The sequence below is a fragment of the Phacochoerus africanus genome, chromosome 6, assembly GCF_016906955.1.
Source record: "Phacochoerus africanus isolate WHEZ1 chromosome 6, ROS_Pafr_v1, whole genome shotgun sequence".
NCBI classification, from domain to species: Eukaryota; Metazoa; Chordata; class Mammalia; order Artiodactyla; family Suidae; genus Phacochoerus; species Phacochoerus africanus.
In genome coordinates, this window is record NC_062549.1 from 33,122,822 (window position 1) to 33,138,749 (window position 15,928).

The 15,928-nt window shown below is 32.0% G+C and overlaps 1 protein-coding gene across 37 annotated transcripts in view; it reads right to left on the reverse strand.

Annotated features, from left to right (window-relative positions):
* RIMS2 (regulating synaptic membrane exocytosis 2) overlaps nt 1–15,928 on the reverse strand; it is a 621,959-nt gene that overhangs the window by 277,256 nt on the left and 328,775 nt on the right. For all 37 annotated transcript variants that reach the window (XM_047783459.1, XM_047783448.1, XM_047783463.1 and 34 more), the window contains 4 exons: nt 13,237–13,336; nt 11,971–12,094; nt 9,419–9,465; nt 5,516–5,628 (listed from right to left, as the gene is read on the reverse strand). In XM_047783459.1, coding sequence (XP_047639415.1) covers nt 5,516–5,628; nt 9,419–9,465; nt 11,971–12,094; nt 13,237–13,336 — 384 coding nt within the window. The remainder of the gene's footprint in view (nt 1–5,515; nt 5,629–9,418; nt 9,466–11,970; nt 12,095–13,236; nt 13,337–15,928) is intronic.

Sequence of the window (15,928 nt, forward strand, 5' to 3'; positions counted from 1 at the left end):
TTCAGGCCTTTACTGACAGTTTTTTGCAAGTTTACTGCTTCCCAACAATGCTAGGAGATAGCTGCTATTATCTCCAATATGCAGATGACGAAATAGATTTTAAAAAAAGGCTAGATAGACTTTCCCACACAAAAAGTAACATATTGTAAAGGTAGAAAATAAACCCATTTCTGATTAAATCACTGTTATTTCAAATTCTTGGAATAAAATCAGATTCCTCTTATAATTTATTTTATTTTCATTTTGAAACATTTTCCCAAAGATACCACAATCAAAATTTTGTGCCTTTATTAAGGCATGCCAACAGTTAAAGCAGGAACAAAATCAGATGTATGTCTCTGGATTAGGAATGGATTTCAGGGAGTTTAATTTTTGTTCTTTCACCAAGATTCCACCCCATTCTTCAGCTTTCTCACGGATTCTCTCTTGCCTAATTAGCATCTGTAAACAGTTAAAGGCTTCAGACTTTTCCACTGCTATATGGAAACAACAGATACTAGAAGGACTCTATCCCATTCAACCATCATCAGACAGGCACTGTTTAAGACACATATCTAAATGCCTAAAAACAGATTTTAGAAGCAGACTATCATTCAATCATATGAGTCTCTCTCCAAAACCCAAGACAGTCTCAAATCTAAGCTATCTTCCTTTTTGTGTGGACACATTTCCAAATGGAATGTTTTTGACATGGAGTGTGTTACTGAAATCTGATATGGAGTGTGTTACTGAATGTTTCGATATGTAGCGTGTTACTGAAATCTGTATGCATAATCCTAGGTAGATAATTCTCTAGCCAATGAGTAAGAGATGCATGAGATTCACAGAGATTAACTAGACTGAAGAACAGGACGTTAGTTAGGCACTATATTTAGAAATAGATTTTTTTCCTTCTTACCTGTTCTACCTGGTTTAGACCAAAAATACTGCTAATGAAAGATTTTTAAAGGAAATATTCTGTAAACTAAAAGATTCACTTCAAAAGAAACAGTACTTGGAAATAAAGTAATTCTTTAAGGTAATTTTCTAAAATAATCTCAAATAACTCACAGATTTCTGAAATCGACTGTCAATATCTATGCTAATTTAAATCCAATTTATACCCATAAGATTATACATTAAACTTGGCTATGTAAACATATTTTGTTTTGTCAGGTTACTTTAAATTGAGGTGAAATTAAAATAACACGCAATTATCCATTTTAAAGGGTACAATTCAGTAGCACCTAGAACATCCACAATGCTGTAGCACCACCACCTCGCTCTAGTTTCAACACTTTTTCATCACACCAGAAGGTATTAAGTAATCACTCCCCATATTTTCCCATTGCCTCAATTTCTGGCAACTACTAAGCTGCTTTCTATCTCTGTGGATTCTGGATACTTCATAAATGGTGAAGTATTTTGTATCTCATTGCAGTTTGTAATTAATATTAATTCATTTATTTTAAGCATGAGGCAGCTAATAGTAACCAACGATTCAGCCTCATATAAATGAAGAGTTTGAATTTGTGTCTCGCAATTTATTTTGTATTTTTAATGTCACTTCCTACTTTATACTGTCCTAATTTCAGGACATTCTTTTTATACAATGCTTCTGAAATAACAAGATTGTAACAATGAGATATAAAAGATGAAAGCTCAAAAAACACCTTTCATTTACAAAAAGTTTTTAAAAGGCTATTGAGTTTTTAAGTAGATATAAAGAATACATACCTATTTCTCAATTTCTTATTCCCTTTAAATGGGCATATAAAATGGATATATACAATATTTACCAGCTTATCACTAAAAATGGAGTCAGAAAAATATTAAAACAAAGTCACTTAATATCGTATTAAAACAAAGTAACCATTAGTCAGCCACAGACCCTGAAATAAAATGATTGTCAATAAGAATTACTGAGTTTCTATAGAAAGAGATCTAAGCCATTTTTCACTTTTTAAAAAGTTAAGGATTATAATTTATTTTAATACTTCATCAAAAAACTTGCTAAAGGCTACAAATTAATTTTAAAATATAAAGAGAATTACAAAAGTAATCCTCTGAAGAAGGAAAGCTCTAAATTACAGAACACAGTATTAAAAAGAATCAAGGGAGTGCTGACAGTGAAAAGGTCAACATATAGTCCAGGTGTCATAAACCTGAGTGCATACTGATTTTCTCACCAAATACATCAATGGTACTTTCATAGCTATGCCCTAGAATAACAAGTCAGCATAATTCAAGCACGGAAAAGAAAGAAACTGAGTAATTTTTAAAAATCATCAACAGCCTTGTACATGAAAATTTAAACAACGATTTGCATTATACCTATATATTTAAGAAAATAACAGTCCATGAACTGACATAAATATAATAGAAAGGTCAGTTCATATAATAAACAAATTGTCTTTGTTGTCAGGCATTAGTAATGTCTGATTTTGTAAATAATGAGTGACTTACGGGCCCAGGTAAATCTCACCAGAAGTAAAAATACCCACAGGTAAATAGGAGATAGGAATCATAATGTTGCCTTATGATTTCCCAGGAGTTTTCCTGAAGAATGATATATGTGGACACATTTTCCCAACCTCTACATAATTAGATCAAATCAAATTTATCTCCAGTTGGCAGAATTGAGATTAAATATAAAGGAAAATACTACCCCTAGAAGGGTATATTGCTTATGGTTTCCTACATGTAAAGAATGAAAATAAAATTAAGTTTTATGTAAATTTAGTTTTAAGGTAAAATCTGTGTCTCTCTTGTTCCCTATCATAGTCTCAGTAACTAGTGTTACAAATGACCTGAGTTATACATTAACATCAACTACTTAAATAGATAACTCTAGTATAATTTGGTAAAAATATTTTGGAGAACAATTTATGCAACAGATTTTAAGAATCTTTGAATTTTTTCTTTTGTATTTTACATCTGGAAACTTATTATAACAAAAGAGTTTTCTCCTAATAAAATATGCAAGATTTCCATGGCATCATTATTTATAAATTAGAAACAAATACATCCTAGAATAGCAAATTAAGTTAAATAGGGTATTAAATAATTATTAAAATTATTTTAGCAGGAATTTTTAAAAAGTTTAGAGGCAAAAGTATACCATATTATTATATTACTAAGTGAAAAAGCAAGTTTCAAAATAGTATACCCAGATTTATCACAGTTCTGTTTAAAAATTTATATGTATGTGAATGGTTATATTTTAGTGGCAAGATTATAGATGGTATTTATTTTTTATTTTATCTGTTCTTTATAGATTTACCACAACAGATATATATTACACTTACACAAATATTATATTGCTACCATTCTAAGTCATAAAAAGATGATAAAATGGTACACAATATTAAGTTATAATTCTACAGATTTTTTTTTTTTTTGTCTTTTTGCCATTTCTTGGGCTGCTCCTGCGGCATATGGAGGTTCCCAGGCCAGGGGTCCAATCGGAGCTGTGGCTGCCGGCCTACGCCAGAGCCACAGCAACGCGGGATCCGAGCCGCGTCTGCAACCTACACCACAGCTCAGGGCAACGCCAGATGGTTAACCCACTGAGCAAGGGCAGGGACTGAACCCGCAACCTCATGGTTCCTAGTCGGATTCGTTAACCACTGCGCCACGACGGGAACTCCAATTCTATGGATTTTAAAGCAACATTATTTATAAATCCGAATACTACATACTTTTAAGTTTTTATTTGCCCAAAATATTCAACAGTCTTATCTTTCTACCATGTTCATTTTGAATCATGAGGTGAATTTGAAATCTGTCTAAATGCCTACACTATGCTTCTCACCCTCCCCTTCTAGTTCAATTTCTAATATAGCCTTGGGATTTCATGAGGTAACAAAGTGGTACTTACTTAACTATGGAAATCTATCTTCTGCTCCCTCTTTGACCAACTGAAGCCAACTATACACGCACACACATGCGCACACAGATTTATTTATGTACTGACATTGTCAGCCACCCGAAGCATGATTTACAAATGAACTATAATTTAAAATTTTTAAATTTTAAAATTAAAAATTTTTAAAGCTAACATGTATTATAACTTTCTAAAATAGTATAAGAAAATACACATGCATTTAAACCATAAGTGACAACATCTGTGCTGTCAAAAAAATGTAAAAGAATAAGTAGAAAAATGCTACTTATTGTGTAAAGTGAAATAAACACTACTGTCCTCAAATGAAAAAGTTCACTCTGTTTATGAAAAAGAAAGGAAAAGAAAATAATAAAGAATACTTCATTTCATAAGACATTTACAAACTCCTAATTGTATCTCGTCTTCTTTCTTACATAGCTTTTGTTATCACTTTTGTAATGAAAGTAATCCCAGAACAGACATGTCTAATGATTTTTTTCAATAATTATTACTATGTTAATTCTACTTATACTCCCTCCATCTCCATTTAATTAATGAAAATTCTTCAGAAAAATTAAATACTTCTCATTCCCCCTAAAAAATAAAGGGAGAAATTTTGTAGCTGATACAACAAAAGGCTAGATATTGCTCTTAAATTATCAGCCCAAGAAGAGTTAGTTTTTAAGTGTAACATTTTTTATCCAAAATTCAATGTTTGAATTTTGAGAATATAAATAATTCTTAATACTCATAAAAATTTATGTTTAGTAATTTCCATAATTAGTGTCAATATTAACTTGTTTCTAAAATATAACTGGAAAAATTTTAATATTTTTTAATGGTTTAAAGGAAATGACAACTGAAGAAATTAATAAAAAGTGAGGGCTTGAATTTGCAAAGCTTATCTAATATGGTCAAAAGATGTATAATAATTTTTAAATTTTATTATAAAATGTTCAGATTAGGGATCGCTTAATATGAAGTCCACCTGGCATACTCAGTCATCTATTAGGTATTTTCCCATTTACTTAGTTTTGTCTGTTAAGTCATCTGAAGTATCATTATGTTTCAGAGCAATATTCATACTCCAATGATTACTATGAAATTCATCTTAAATTTTCTTTAAAGTTGAAAAGGAAAGATTATATAAATATTTCCTTTTATCTTAAATATTCTATTTTTGTACAATGTAGCATTTTTATTTCTCTTAGAAATTTGTCTTAGACAAATTATACTTATTTTACAATGTAGCATTTTTACAATGTAGCATTTTTATTTCTCTTAGAAATTTTTACAATTTTACAATGTAGCATTTTTATTTCTCTTAGAAATTTGTCTTAGACAAATTATACTCATTTTAAGGTACTAAGCAAAAATCATAACTTTGAATTTTGTAATAATATTACCAAAGTGAAAAACGTTTTAGATTGCATCACAAATTCTAATTCTCATTAAATTCCAGAAAACTTAACTCTAATAAAGTATTATGCTACATAATTACACTTGAATTTAATTAAAATTACTAAAAATGAGAAAAAATTGAAAAGCACAATTATATTCTAAAGAACTTGTCTTACAAAAAACTAGCATCATACAGTAAAAACACTACTTGATATTCCAAAAAGAGAAATTAATCCAGTGATTACATACTGAAAGTTGTCCAGATAAGAACTGTGGAACATCCCTCAACATGCCAGGACTCATGGGAGAGGTAACGGAAATAGAAGGACGATCCATTTTTTGAGATTCAAATGAGCTAGAACCTGAAATGGTAATTACACATAAAGAATAATAATAATTGCTCTTTACTAGCTATTTAATAATCTTTACCAGACATCTTTTAAGTAGTTTTCAATGCCCACAAAATGCCATTATATAGACCATTTTCTTAACCATGATGTTCCAAATATACTTAGAGGATTTTTTTTAAAGTGTAGGTGCAGCTTAGGGATTCTCTTAAGACCAAGGGTGAACCATTTCCTCTGCCAATTATAGCAGAGATAGACCTCAAAACATAGTCACTTCATCTGATGTGTGTACTAAATTCCTATCTCACTAACATAACATACTAAATTTTTTTATATAATGATTTTTATTTTTTTCCATTATAACATACTAAAATTTTTTAAATAGAAACTTAGGAAGGAAAAACGAAAATCTAAATCAATAAAGCAACTTGAAGACGGTCTAAACTTGCAATGTTAAAAGTTTAAGTTCTAGAATGTTGATTGTGAAAAGTTCTCAAGAAGTGATTTTTTAACCATATCTGGAAGAATATAATAAATTAGATGGGTAGAGAAGAAGTGAGGGGCTATGAAAAAAAGATACAAAATAGCATAAAAAGCAGAACTTCAGTTCCTAGAATTTGTATGTATGGAAGTTGGAAAGTTAATAAAAATGGGGCCAAGATACTGGCAGAATTAAATGCCTGGAATTCTGGACAAAAATTTTGGCATGAAGAAAATATCCATGGAGTTCCCTGGGAGTCTAGTGGTTAAGGATCCAATGTGGTCTCTGCTGTAGCTGGGTCACTGCTATGGCATGGGTTCAATCCCTGGTCTGGGAACTTCCAAAAGCTGTGGGTGTGGCCAGAAAATAAAATAAAAAAATATATACATGCTAAGCTCCTATGAGTAAGGTAATAAAAACTGCATTTGAGGAAGATGTCTTTACCATTTACTTAAAAGTATAGATGGAACTGAGATGGAAAACAGCTAAGAACAAGAAGACTTCAATAAAATAATAATAACAGAAAAGGCTGGAAAATGAAATAGAGTTGAGGGTGTATTACAAAATAAGAAAAAGAGAACTTGGAAGCGAATTAGATATGAGAGGTAAAGGGAAAGGAGGGGAACAGTAAGAGTTCAAGTCTTATAATCAGATGTGGAGTCAAGTCCCCTACATGTTGGTCTTGTTCTCTGCACAGGCCAGTGCAGATATTCCTGGGACAGAGAACACTGGGGAAGTCTTGTGTTTAAGGTGATGGGTAAAGAAATTAACTTGGAACACAGTGACCCTGTGACACTTCAGAGACATCCAAGGGGAAATGAGGTAATGAGGTATATGGATGGGGCCAGATGTCAAGTAGATATAGTGTTAAAAATTAAACTGTAAAGAGTCTCCCAAATTAGAGGCATAAGCAGATAAATTCACTTCTAGAGAGAGTAATGTTTAAAATGAAGGGGGGAGACTGCAAGCCTTGGGATCAGAAGTCATGGTGATAACTTTACAATATTTAGAAGCAGAAAGAATGCTGACTTGATACTAAGAAAAAAGCTAAGTTTTCTACATGCTAAGCTTCAAGTAATAGAAAGACCCTTAAAGCATATTCTTAAACATGCAGGGATGAAGGGACAATTATAGATTATCTTGATAATATAAACTTAGGAGTTATATGGCAATTAAAACTACATAGAGAGAAGAATTTATTGAGGAACTAAAAACAGAGGGTTAAGAATTGGGCTTTGGAGAAAGCTATTCTTCAATTTTTAAAGAATAAAGCATTGAGGAGTTCCCGTCCTGGTGCAGTGGTTAACAAATCTGACTAGGAACCATGAGGTTGCAGGTTCAATCCCTGGCCTTGCTCAGTGGGTTAAGGATCCGGTGTTGCTGTGAGCTGTGGTGTAGCTCACAGATGTGGCTCGGATCTGGCATTGCTGTGGCTCTGGAATAGGCCAGGGGCTACAGCTCCGATTCGACCCCTAGCCTGGGAACCTCCATAGGCTGCGAGAGCGGCCCAAGAAATGGCAAAAAGACAAAAAAAAAAAAAAGAGAGAATAAAGGGTTGAATCTAAACTGAGAAAGGACTCCTGTCCTCACAGGAATAATTTTGGAATTATAGTTTAAGGGCTTTTCAAACAGCTATAATAAGATAAAGGGTCTCACACTGCTTATACGATATCTGAGTAATGCAATATAAGTGAATAAAAATTTTACCTACCTCATAGATTGCTGTGAAAACTACATGTGAATAACATTAAACACATAAGTACTTTTATTACTTGTGTTTGAGTGCTATTTCAGAATGTAGGGTGAGAATGTAGGTACAACACCTAGCCCAGCTCCAAGCACTCAATAAAATGGGAGTGATGATGATGATTATAATATTACTATACACAATGATTATTATATATAATATTATAATTATTATTACCATTATATTAGTACTTACAGTTTTATGAGAAAATGATATATTGGATGAAATGATATAGCAACTAGCTAAAAGTACTAAATCAAATAGGTTATATGACCACATCTTAAAGTTTGGACCTATGACATTCCAGAAAGATTTCTCCTCTCTGATAAAGATTTTAAAGAAATTTATACTCATAATTGTTATATTAAAGTTAAAAAAATCTATTTAATAGTATATTCTCAACTGTTGTGTAAATAGAGAATCCGACCACTTCTCACCTTCACCGCAAACCCTGTGGTTGAAGTTCCCACTATCAGACCACTCAAATACTGAAATAGTCCTCTCATTCTCTCTCTGCTTTCACTCCATTTAACCTATTTTCAAAATAGTAGCCAGATTTTAATACTTAAGTCTCTTTTCAAAAACATCCTATGTCGCTCTTGATTTTCATCAGAGTAAAAGTCAGTCTTTAGAGTGCCTTACAAAGTCTGTGCAGTTTGGTTGCTCATTACTTCCCTATCCTCCTTTTAACCCTGCTTCCCCTTGCTCATGCGTACAGCCACGGTCATCATTTTGCTTTTTCTTAAATGCATTTTAGGCCTTCCTGCCTTAAAGCCTTTGCACCTCTGGTCCCTGTACCCGAAGAGCTTTCCCCTCAGACTGCCATTCTTTCAAACCTTGCCCCCGTCTTTCCTTCTCCATGTATTTCAAATTGCAATTCTCCTCTCTTCTTTCACAACATCCCTTACTCTCAATCAACCAAGAAACTTAGTTCATTGGTAAAACTTCATTGGCTTACCATCTGAAATAGCACTCAAACACAAGTAATAAAAAGTATTCATGTGTTTAATGTTATTTTAACTTGTATATCTATTGTTCCATTACTACTCTGTAAAATCAGAACTATTACCACATTTTCCAAAAGTGTAAATTAAAATATATATAATTATTCACTGGATTATCCTAAGTATTCCCCCCATTGACTGAGGATTAGGTTACAAAGTAGTAAATTATTAAATTAAGTGAAATCAGGATGGAAGAGGCTGAAACTTTTGGGAGTGATGGTATATTCATTAGTTTTTATTGTGGCAATGGTTTTATACATAATGTCAAAACATCTAATTGTGCATTTTAAATATGTTCAGTTTATAGCAGTATATCTTAATAAAGCTATCTAAAAATACAAAGTAGTTAAGACAGTAAGGTTTTAATAAGTCATCTTAAAATATCATAGATTTTTGTACATTTTTTCTACAATGACATGAAATAATACTAAATTTTCTATCTTTATATGATCTATACTTGATAGCAACTTTATTATATATCTTAATTTGACTTAATAGACAAAGACTTCATTTGACCCGTGATGAATGACTTTATTAATAATATTTTCTTCTAAAATAAATGATGAAACTTACTGGATTCCAGTTGTGCATGTGTGCTATCAGGTATTCTAGGTATATCTCTGAAATGATAGAAAAAGAAAACAATAAATTATTTCAACAAACAGTAGCAACTTCTATTTTGATCATTACCAACCTGTATTATAACAGGATAGTGTAAAATGAACAAAATTATGTAAGATAGCAGTGTTATATAAATAAGAAAAAAAACAAGCCTAAGTACCTTATTGCTAATAGAAGTATTCTGGGTTAACTCCTACTACTTAAAAGGAATTAAAACTTATTGGAAGGACTAGAGATTCTCATATTAAATGAAGTAAGTCAGAAGGAGAAAGACAAATACCATATGATGTCACTTATATCTGGAATCTAACATATGGCATAAATGAACCTATCTACAGAAAAGAAACAAAGTCATGGACATGGAGAACACACTTGCAGTTCCCAAGGGGGAAGGGGAAGGAGTGGAATGGGGGTTAGTAGATGCAAACTACTGCATTTGGAGTGGATAAGCAATGATATCTTGCTGTATAGCACAGAGAACTCTATCTAGTCACTTCTGATGGAACATGATGGAGGATAATGTGAGAAAAAGAATGTATATATTATGTATAACTGGGTTCTTTGCTCTACAGCAGAAATTGACAGAATATTGTAAGTCAACTGTAATAAAAATTTTAAAAAAACTTACAGGAAAGGCTGGACTGGGGGTTTGGGACTAGCATATGCACACTGAGGTATATGGAATGTCTGGTCATTGGGGACCCACTCTATAGCACAGAGTACTCTACCCAATATTCTGTGGTAATCTATGTGGAAAAGAATCTGAAAGGAAATGGATGTGTGTACATGTATAACTGAATTACTTTGCTGTACAGCATAAATTATTACAACATTGTAAATCGATTATACTTCAATAAAACTTTAAAAAATGAAAAAAAAAACTTTAGAGTAGATTTGTAAAAACATACTTTATTTCCTATGTGCTTCACTAACACAATTATCCATTCTAAAAAATGTCTGTACTCAACAAGGTAAGATTTATAAATATATTTTAATTATATTCTACTCATTACTTTTACCTACTGTTGTTCAAGTCAGTAACACCGAAATTCAAATAGAATATCATCAAATCAAAAATTAAAATATTCAAGCATTGAGAACTTTGTCTAGATACTCATGTTGCAACAGAAGAAAGGGTGGGGAAAAAATGTAATTGTAATGTATACATGTAAGGATAACCTGACCCCCTTGCTGTACAGTGGGAAAATAAAAAAAAATATTAAAAAAAATTAAAATATTCAAATTGTGACTAAAATTTTTTAAACATACTAATTCCACTAAGAAAAAATGTATTGGGACTTAGCAAAATTACCTTGTAATTGCATTTACACCAAAAAATATGTACATTGTTATTTGAGATTTGCCAAGAGGGGTATGTAATAGTAGTTAAGATCATTCAGAAAAATTACATCAAAAATATTTAAGATATAAAACAAAAATATGATTAGAGGATCATTTAATATCAAGAAATATACTTGATTAATATCCTAAGTTGACAGAGTACAGTTTTACCATATTACAAACCTATGAAGACAAATAAAAAATAGACAAAATTTCATCCGACATATTCATTACTTTTGAAAGGAACATGTCAAAAACTAAGTTATCAGTTGAAGTCATTTTCTTCATCAAGAAAAGAGGCCACTTCCTAAATAAGTCAAAATTGGGCTCTAGTATTCTATCAGAAAGAAGACTTTCCACAGCTTCTACCCTGGAATGCTCTTACTCCAGACACGCATTTAATAACTCACTGTCAGTTTACATATTTTTCTATTGCCTTGTTTTTAGTTATAGGTATATCTCTTACATTGGCTTAATATATGAGCTTCTAAGAAAACATTGCTGTGATAATTTCATGAATAAGTCTCACATTATAGGTATAAAGGATTATATTTACTGCCAAGTTAAAAAGTCAAAAGGTAATTGACATTTGGTTAAAGATGTCCTGTTTTTCCTTAAATTGTTGCCTCCATCTAGAAATAATATACCCTTAAGCCCTCTCTTTCTTCTGATGAAATCTTAATTTTAGAAAAAAATATATAAAATTCATAGAATATAGTTGATTGTCATTTTTACAATGTAGAGGATAGTTTATGAAAGGTTGTTTGAAAGAATTGTTACTATAGTACCCTTCTGCTAATGGCTTTAGTTATCGTTTAAGAAAATAAAATTAATAAACACCTAAATATTTCTTCTTCTTTTGTAATTAACTATATACTCTAGCATGATCAGATAAAGACATGTCATGACTTTGGTGAGGTATTTTTAGTAAAGGAGAAAAAAACATTGTTCTCAAAATAGTTTAGTTTTATAAGGCAATCAGACATTATTAGATTGCACATTATAAATTGTTTAATAGCAGTCAACTTCATATGTACAAAGTACCTTATAAACTTTATATTTATATATATATATATAAATCTATCTATAAAGTTCTTCGTATATATAGATGAATCTATATATACGAAGAATTTTATATGTATGAAGTACTCAAACCAACTCACCCAATAGGCCTTGAAACAACAAGTTCCACTTGTGGTTCAGGTTTGGATTCCAGAATGATGTTATATACCTCTTCAAATGTGGCTCCTTGCAATAGCCTTCCATTCCATTCTAATACTTCATCACCTACAGTGTATGTCAGTAACGATAATCTTAGAAAGAAAAACTAACCCCATAAAAGGCACTCAAAACAAAAGCCATCTTAAACTGCAATGAATTCTCTAGAATAAATCACCAATATAGAATAAGAAACATATTGAGAACAGCTCTAGTGACATAAAATTTGAAGACCAGGATGATTAGTATATTTCACCAAAAAGGACAAGGGTCAGAGGAAATATTACATAAATGTTATCTCTGTGATTTCTAGGATTTTCTCAATGAAGCCTTGTCCCTAAATAGTTGTTAGTTCTTCTTATGAGGAGAAGCGAGTTGGGAACAACTTATGTCTCCAACTTGGTAGATTTTAGGGCCACACCCGCAGCATATGGAGGTTCCCAGGCTAGGGATCGAATCAGAGCTACAGCTACCAGCCTGTGCCACAGCCACAGCAACGTGGGATCTGAGCTGCATCTGCAACCTACACCACAGCTCACAGCAATGCCAGATCCTTAACCTAGTGAGCGAGGCCAGGGATCAAACCTGCAACCTCATGGTTCCTAGTCAGATTCATTTCTACTGTGCCACAACGGGAATTCCCTCTTTCTGGGATTTCTTAATAGAAATTTCAAATATATAAAATGCCAAGACAGTTCCTTCTTTCAAGATTTTATAACTCTGAAATCTAGGTTTCTCAACATACATGAAGCTAAGCACCTTGTCTAAACACTTTTTGTAAAAAGCTTAATACTAAGCATCTTACTGAATCCCCTCTAAGGTAGTCAAGAATCGCTTCAATAGTATCCATTATTAAAGAGACAAGGAGTGACACATTTTAGGAAATGTGTGTTTATCCATGAAGTTTGTTCCTAAATCATGCTCGAATTCTTCAAAAGAAACAAGAAGGTTTATGAGGAACAAATTAGGTTAATCCTAGATACAGACTAGGAATATCCAAGAGCAAAGAAATTACATCAGTAAATACAAAAGTCTTTTTATCTAATGGGACAAGAACTAATAGTTACAACTTTCCATTAGTGAATAAAGATTAATATTTAAGTTAAATGAACTTTTTGTTACTAATAAAGTCACTTCTAAATGAGGATCACTTTTTCATAAGTACTCAAGTTTAATACTTTAAATATAAGTAATCAAAGATAGAAACCTACCTGGTCTAAGATGTCCTACAGTATCAGCTAAACTTCCTTTTTTAACTTTGGTAATAAATGCACAGAGCCGACCTGATTCAGTCATCTTTCCTCCTACAACCTGATTAAAAGAAGAAAATGTTAAAACAGGCATATTGTTCAAATGAACACAGTTGAAGATTCAAGTAAAAAAATAACTAGACAATTTGCAGCTTTTAATACTGTAACTTAATATGTTAAAATAATTTTTAAACAATATAGTGTTATTATTAGGAACTGAGTACATGTCCCAAATGTTTAATTACTTGTTGAAAATGTTGCACATCTTGGAAACAACTTCACAATCTATGATTTTCGTCTTTATTTACAGAATTCTGACTTTTTCCATTTCTAAAAACATGTTATTACAGTACTACAGAATCATATTAACATTTCTAGTTATAGACATCAAATATCATTATATAATTTTGTTACTTTTACTATAATTATGATATCTTTTTTTTTTGTCTTTTTGTTGTTGTTGTTGTTGTTGTTGTTGCTATTTCTTGGGCTGCTCCCGCGGCATATGGAGGTTCCCAAGCTAGGGGTTGAATCGGAGCTGTAGCCACCGGCCTACGCCAGAGCCACAGGAACGCAGGATCCGAGCCGCGTCTGCAACCTACACCACAGCTCATGGCAACGCCGGATCCTCAACCCACTGAGCAAGGCCAGGGACCGAACCTGCAACCTCATGGTTCCTAGTCGGATTCGTTAACCACTGCGCCACGACGGGAACTCCTAATTATGATATCTTCTAAAAATTTTATTAGTTGGTAATCTTTTGGTCACATTGACAATGAGCATGATGAAAATGATGGATTTTTCCTGAGAAAATTATGAAATTTTAATCTCATCAGAGTTAATGTAAACTTTAAACCATCTGCATCCTAATTTTTCTATTTTTGTATTTCTATTAATACATATCTTTCAGAAAAAGAAAAGACAAATGTTAGAAATAATGCTGTGGAGTAATATGTGTACCTATAAGACTTGCCTCTTAAAAATTAATGCTTTGATTCTCATCAAATACCATGCAATCAGCCTATCAACTTAAAGCAAGTTAAGCAAACAACAGTGAACAGATTTTTTTTTTTGCTTCTGAATTGATGGAAAGATGCAGAATTCATTTATTTATCTTACTTCAAGTATTCCCAAATTTCAGTAAATTATATTCAGTTGCAGTTCAGTTAATATTAGCTAACTATTCCTATGTTTGGTTCTGAAAATTATAGGTACAGATATTATGGGCTGAAATACCTGTGTTAATATTTTAAGTTTCTTGGCTTGATAAGCTTTAATAATAATAATCAATTATACTAACTATAATTATTACTACTGAAATATCATAGAGTGCGAGGCACTGTATTAAATATTTGTGTATTGCTTTATTTAGTCTTATTAAATAATAATTCAGTAAGTATTATTATCTCCATTGTACAGATGAGGAGTCTGAGTCTAAGAGAAGTTTAGTTGCCTAATATCACGTAGCTAGTAATTGCCAAATTTTTTGCTTTTTAGGGCCGCACCCACAACATATGGAGCTTCCCAGGCTAGGGGTCAAATCAAAGCTGCAGCCACTGGCCTACACCACAGCCACAGCAACACCAGATCTGAGCTGTGTCTGCAACCTACACCACAGCTCACAGCAACGCCAGATCCTTAACACACTGAGGGAGGCCAGGAATTGAACCCGCGACCTCATGGTTCTTGTCAGATTCGTTTCCAATGATCCACAACGGGAATTCCTGTAATTGCTAAATTAGAAATCAAGCCAAGACTTCACAAATGCTATACCACACTGTTCTAACATTATGCTGGGCAAATCTGAATTTAATTCCCACCTTCATCACCATCTTTATGACCATGAACAAGTTACAACACCTTAAGCCTATTTCTATCTGTTATGAATGTTAATAAAATGATAGACCCAAAATGCTCAGATGAGTGCTGGCCATTTGGCAACCACCCAATAAATGTTGCCCAATATCACGTTGACCAAAGTTTTCAAATATCTCTCAATAACTAGATTCTACAGGACTACTTCTGTAGCAATGTCTTAACTCTAAAACACATATTCTCTTTGTGTTTCACTTTTTAATTTACCTTAAAACAGAGCTTCTTTGGTGTACTTACCAAATAACTGTCTGGTATTTTACAATAAAATATAAATTAATATTTATATTAAATCTCCTAACATAAGTATTTTTGAATTTCCAGACTTCAAACTTCTTTTTCTCACAAATACACACACACACACACAAATATTGCTACACTCTTTTAAAAATTATATTCCCATGTAATACATATATTTCCCAAGTTTGCATATTTAATGACTGAATAAAGCTATCGTTTTAATAGCATATAAACACAGGTAGAGACTTAAGTGACAAATTATACAGGCAAAATAAGTTGGAGCCCCCCATTTAGGATTCAAGTATGTGACTCAGGTTATATTTTCTAAAAACATATATAAACATATATATATATATATATATATATATATATATATATATATATATATATATACATATGCATTACTATAGGATAATGGCAACCTCCTAAATAATACTTGGAAAATGAAATGTTTTAGATAACCAATGCAAATATTAAGGAATTCTTGAAAATGGAAAAAGAAAACCCATTAATTGGTATAAAGTTACATCTCTTGTAAAGG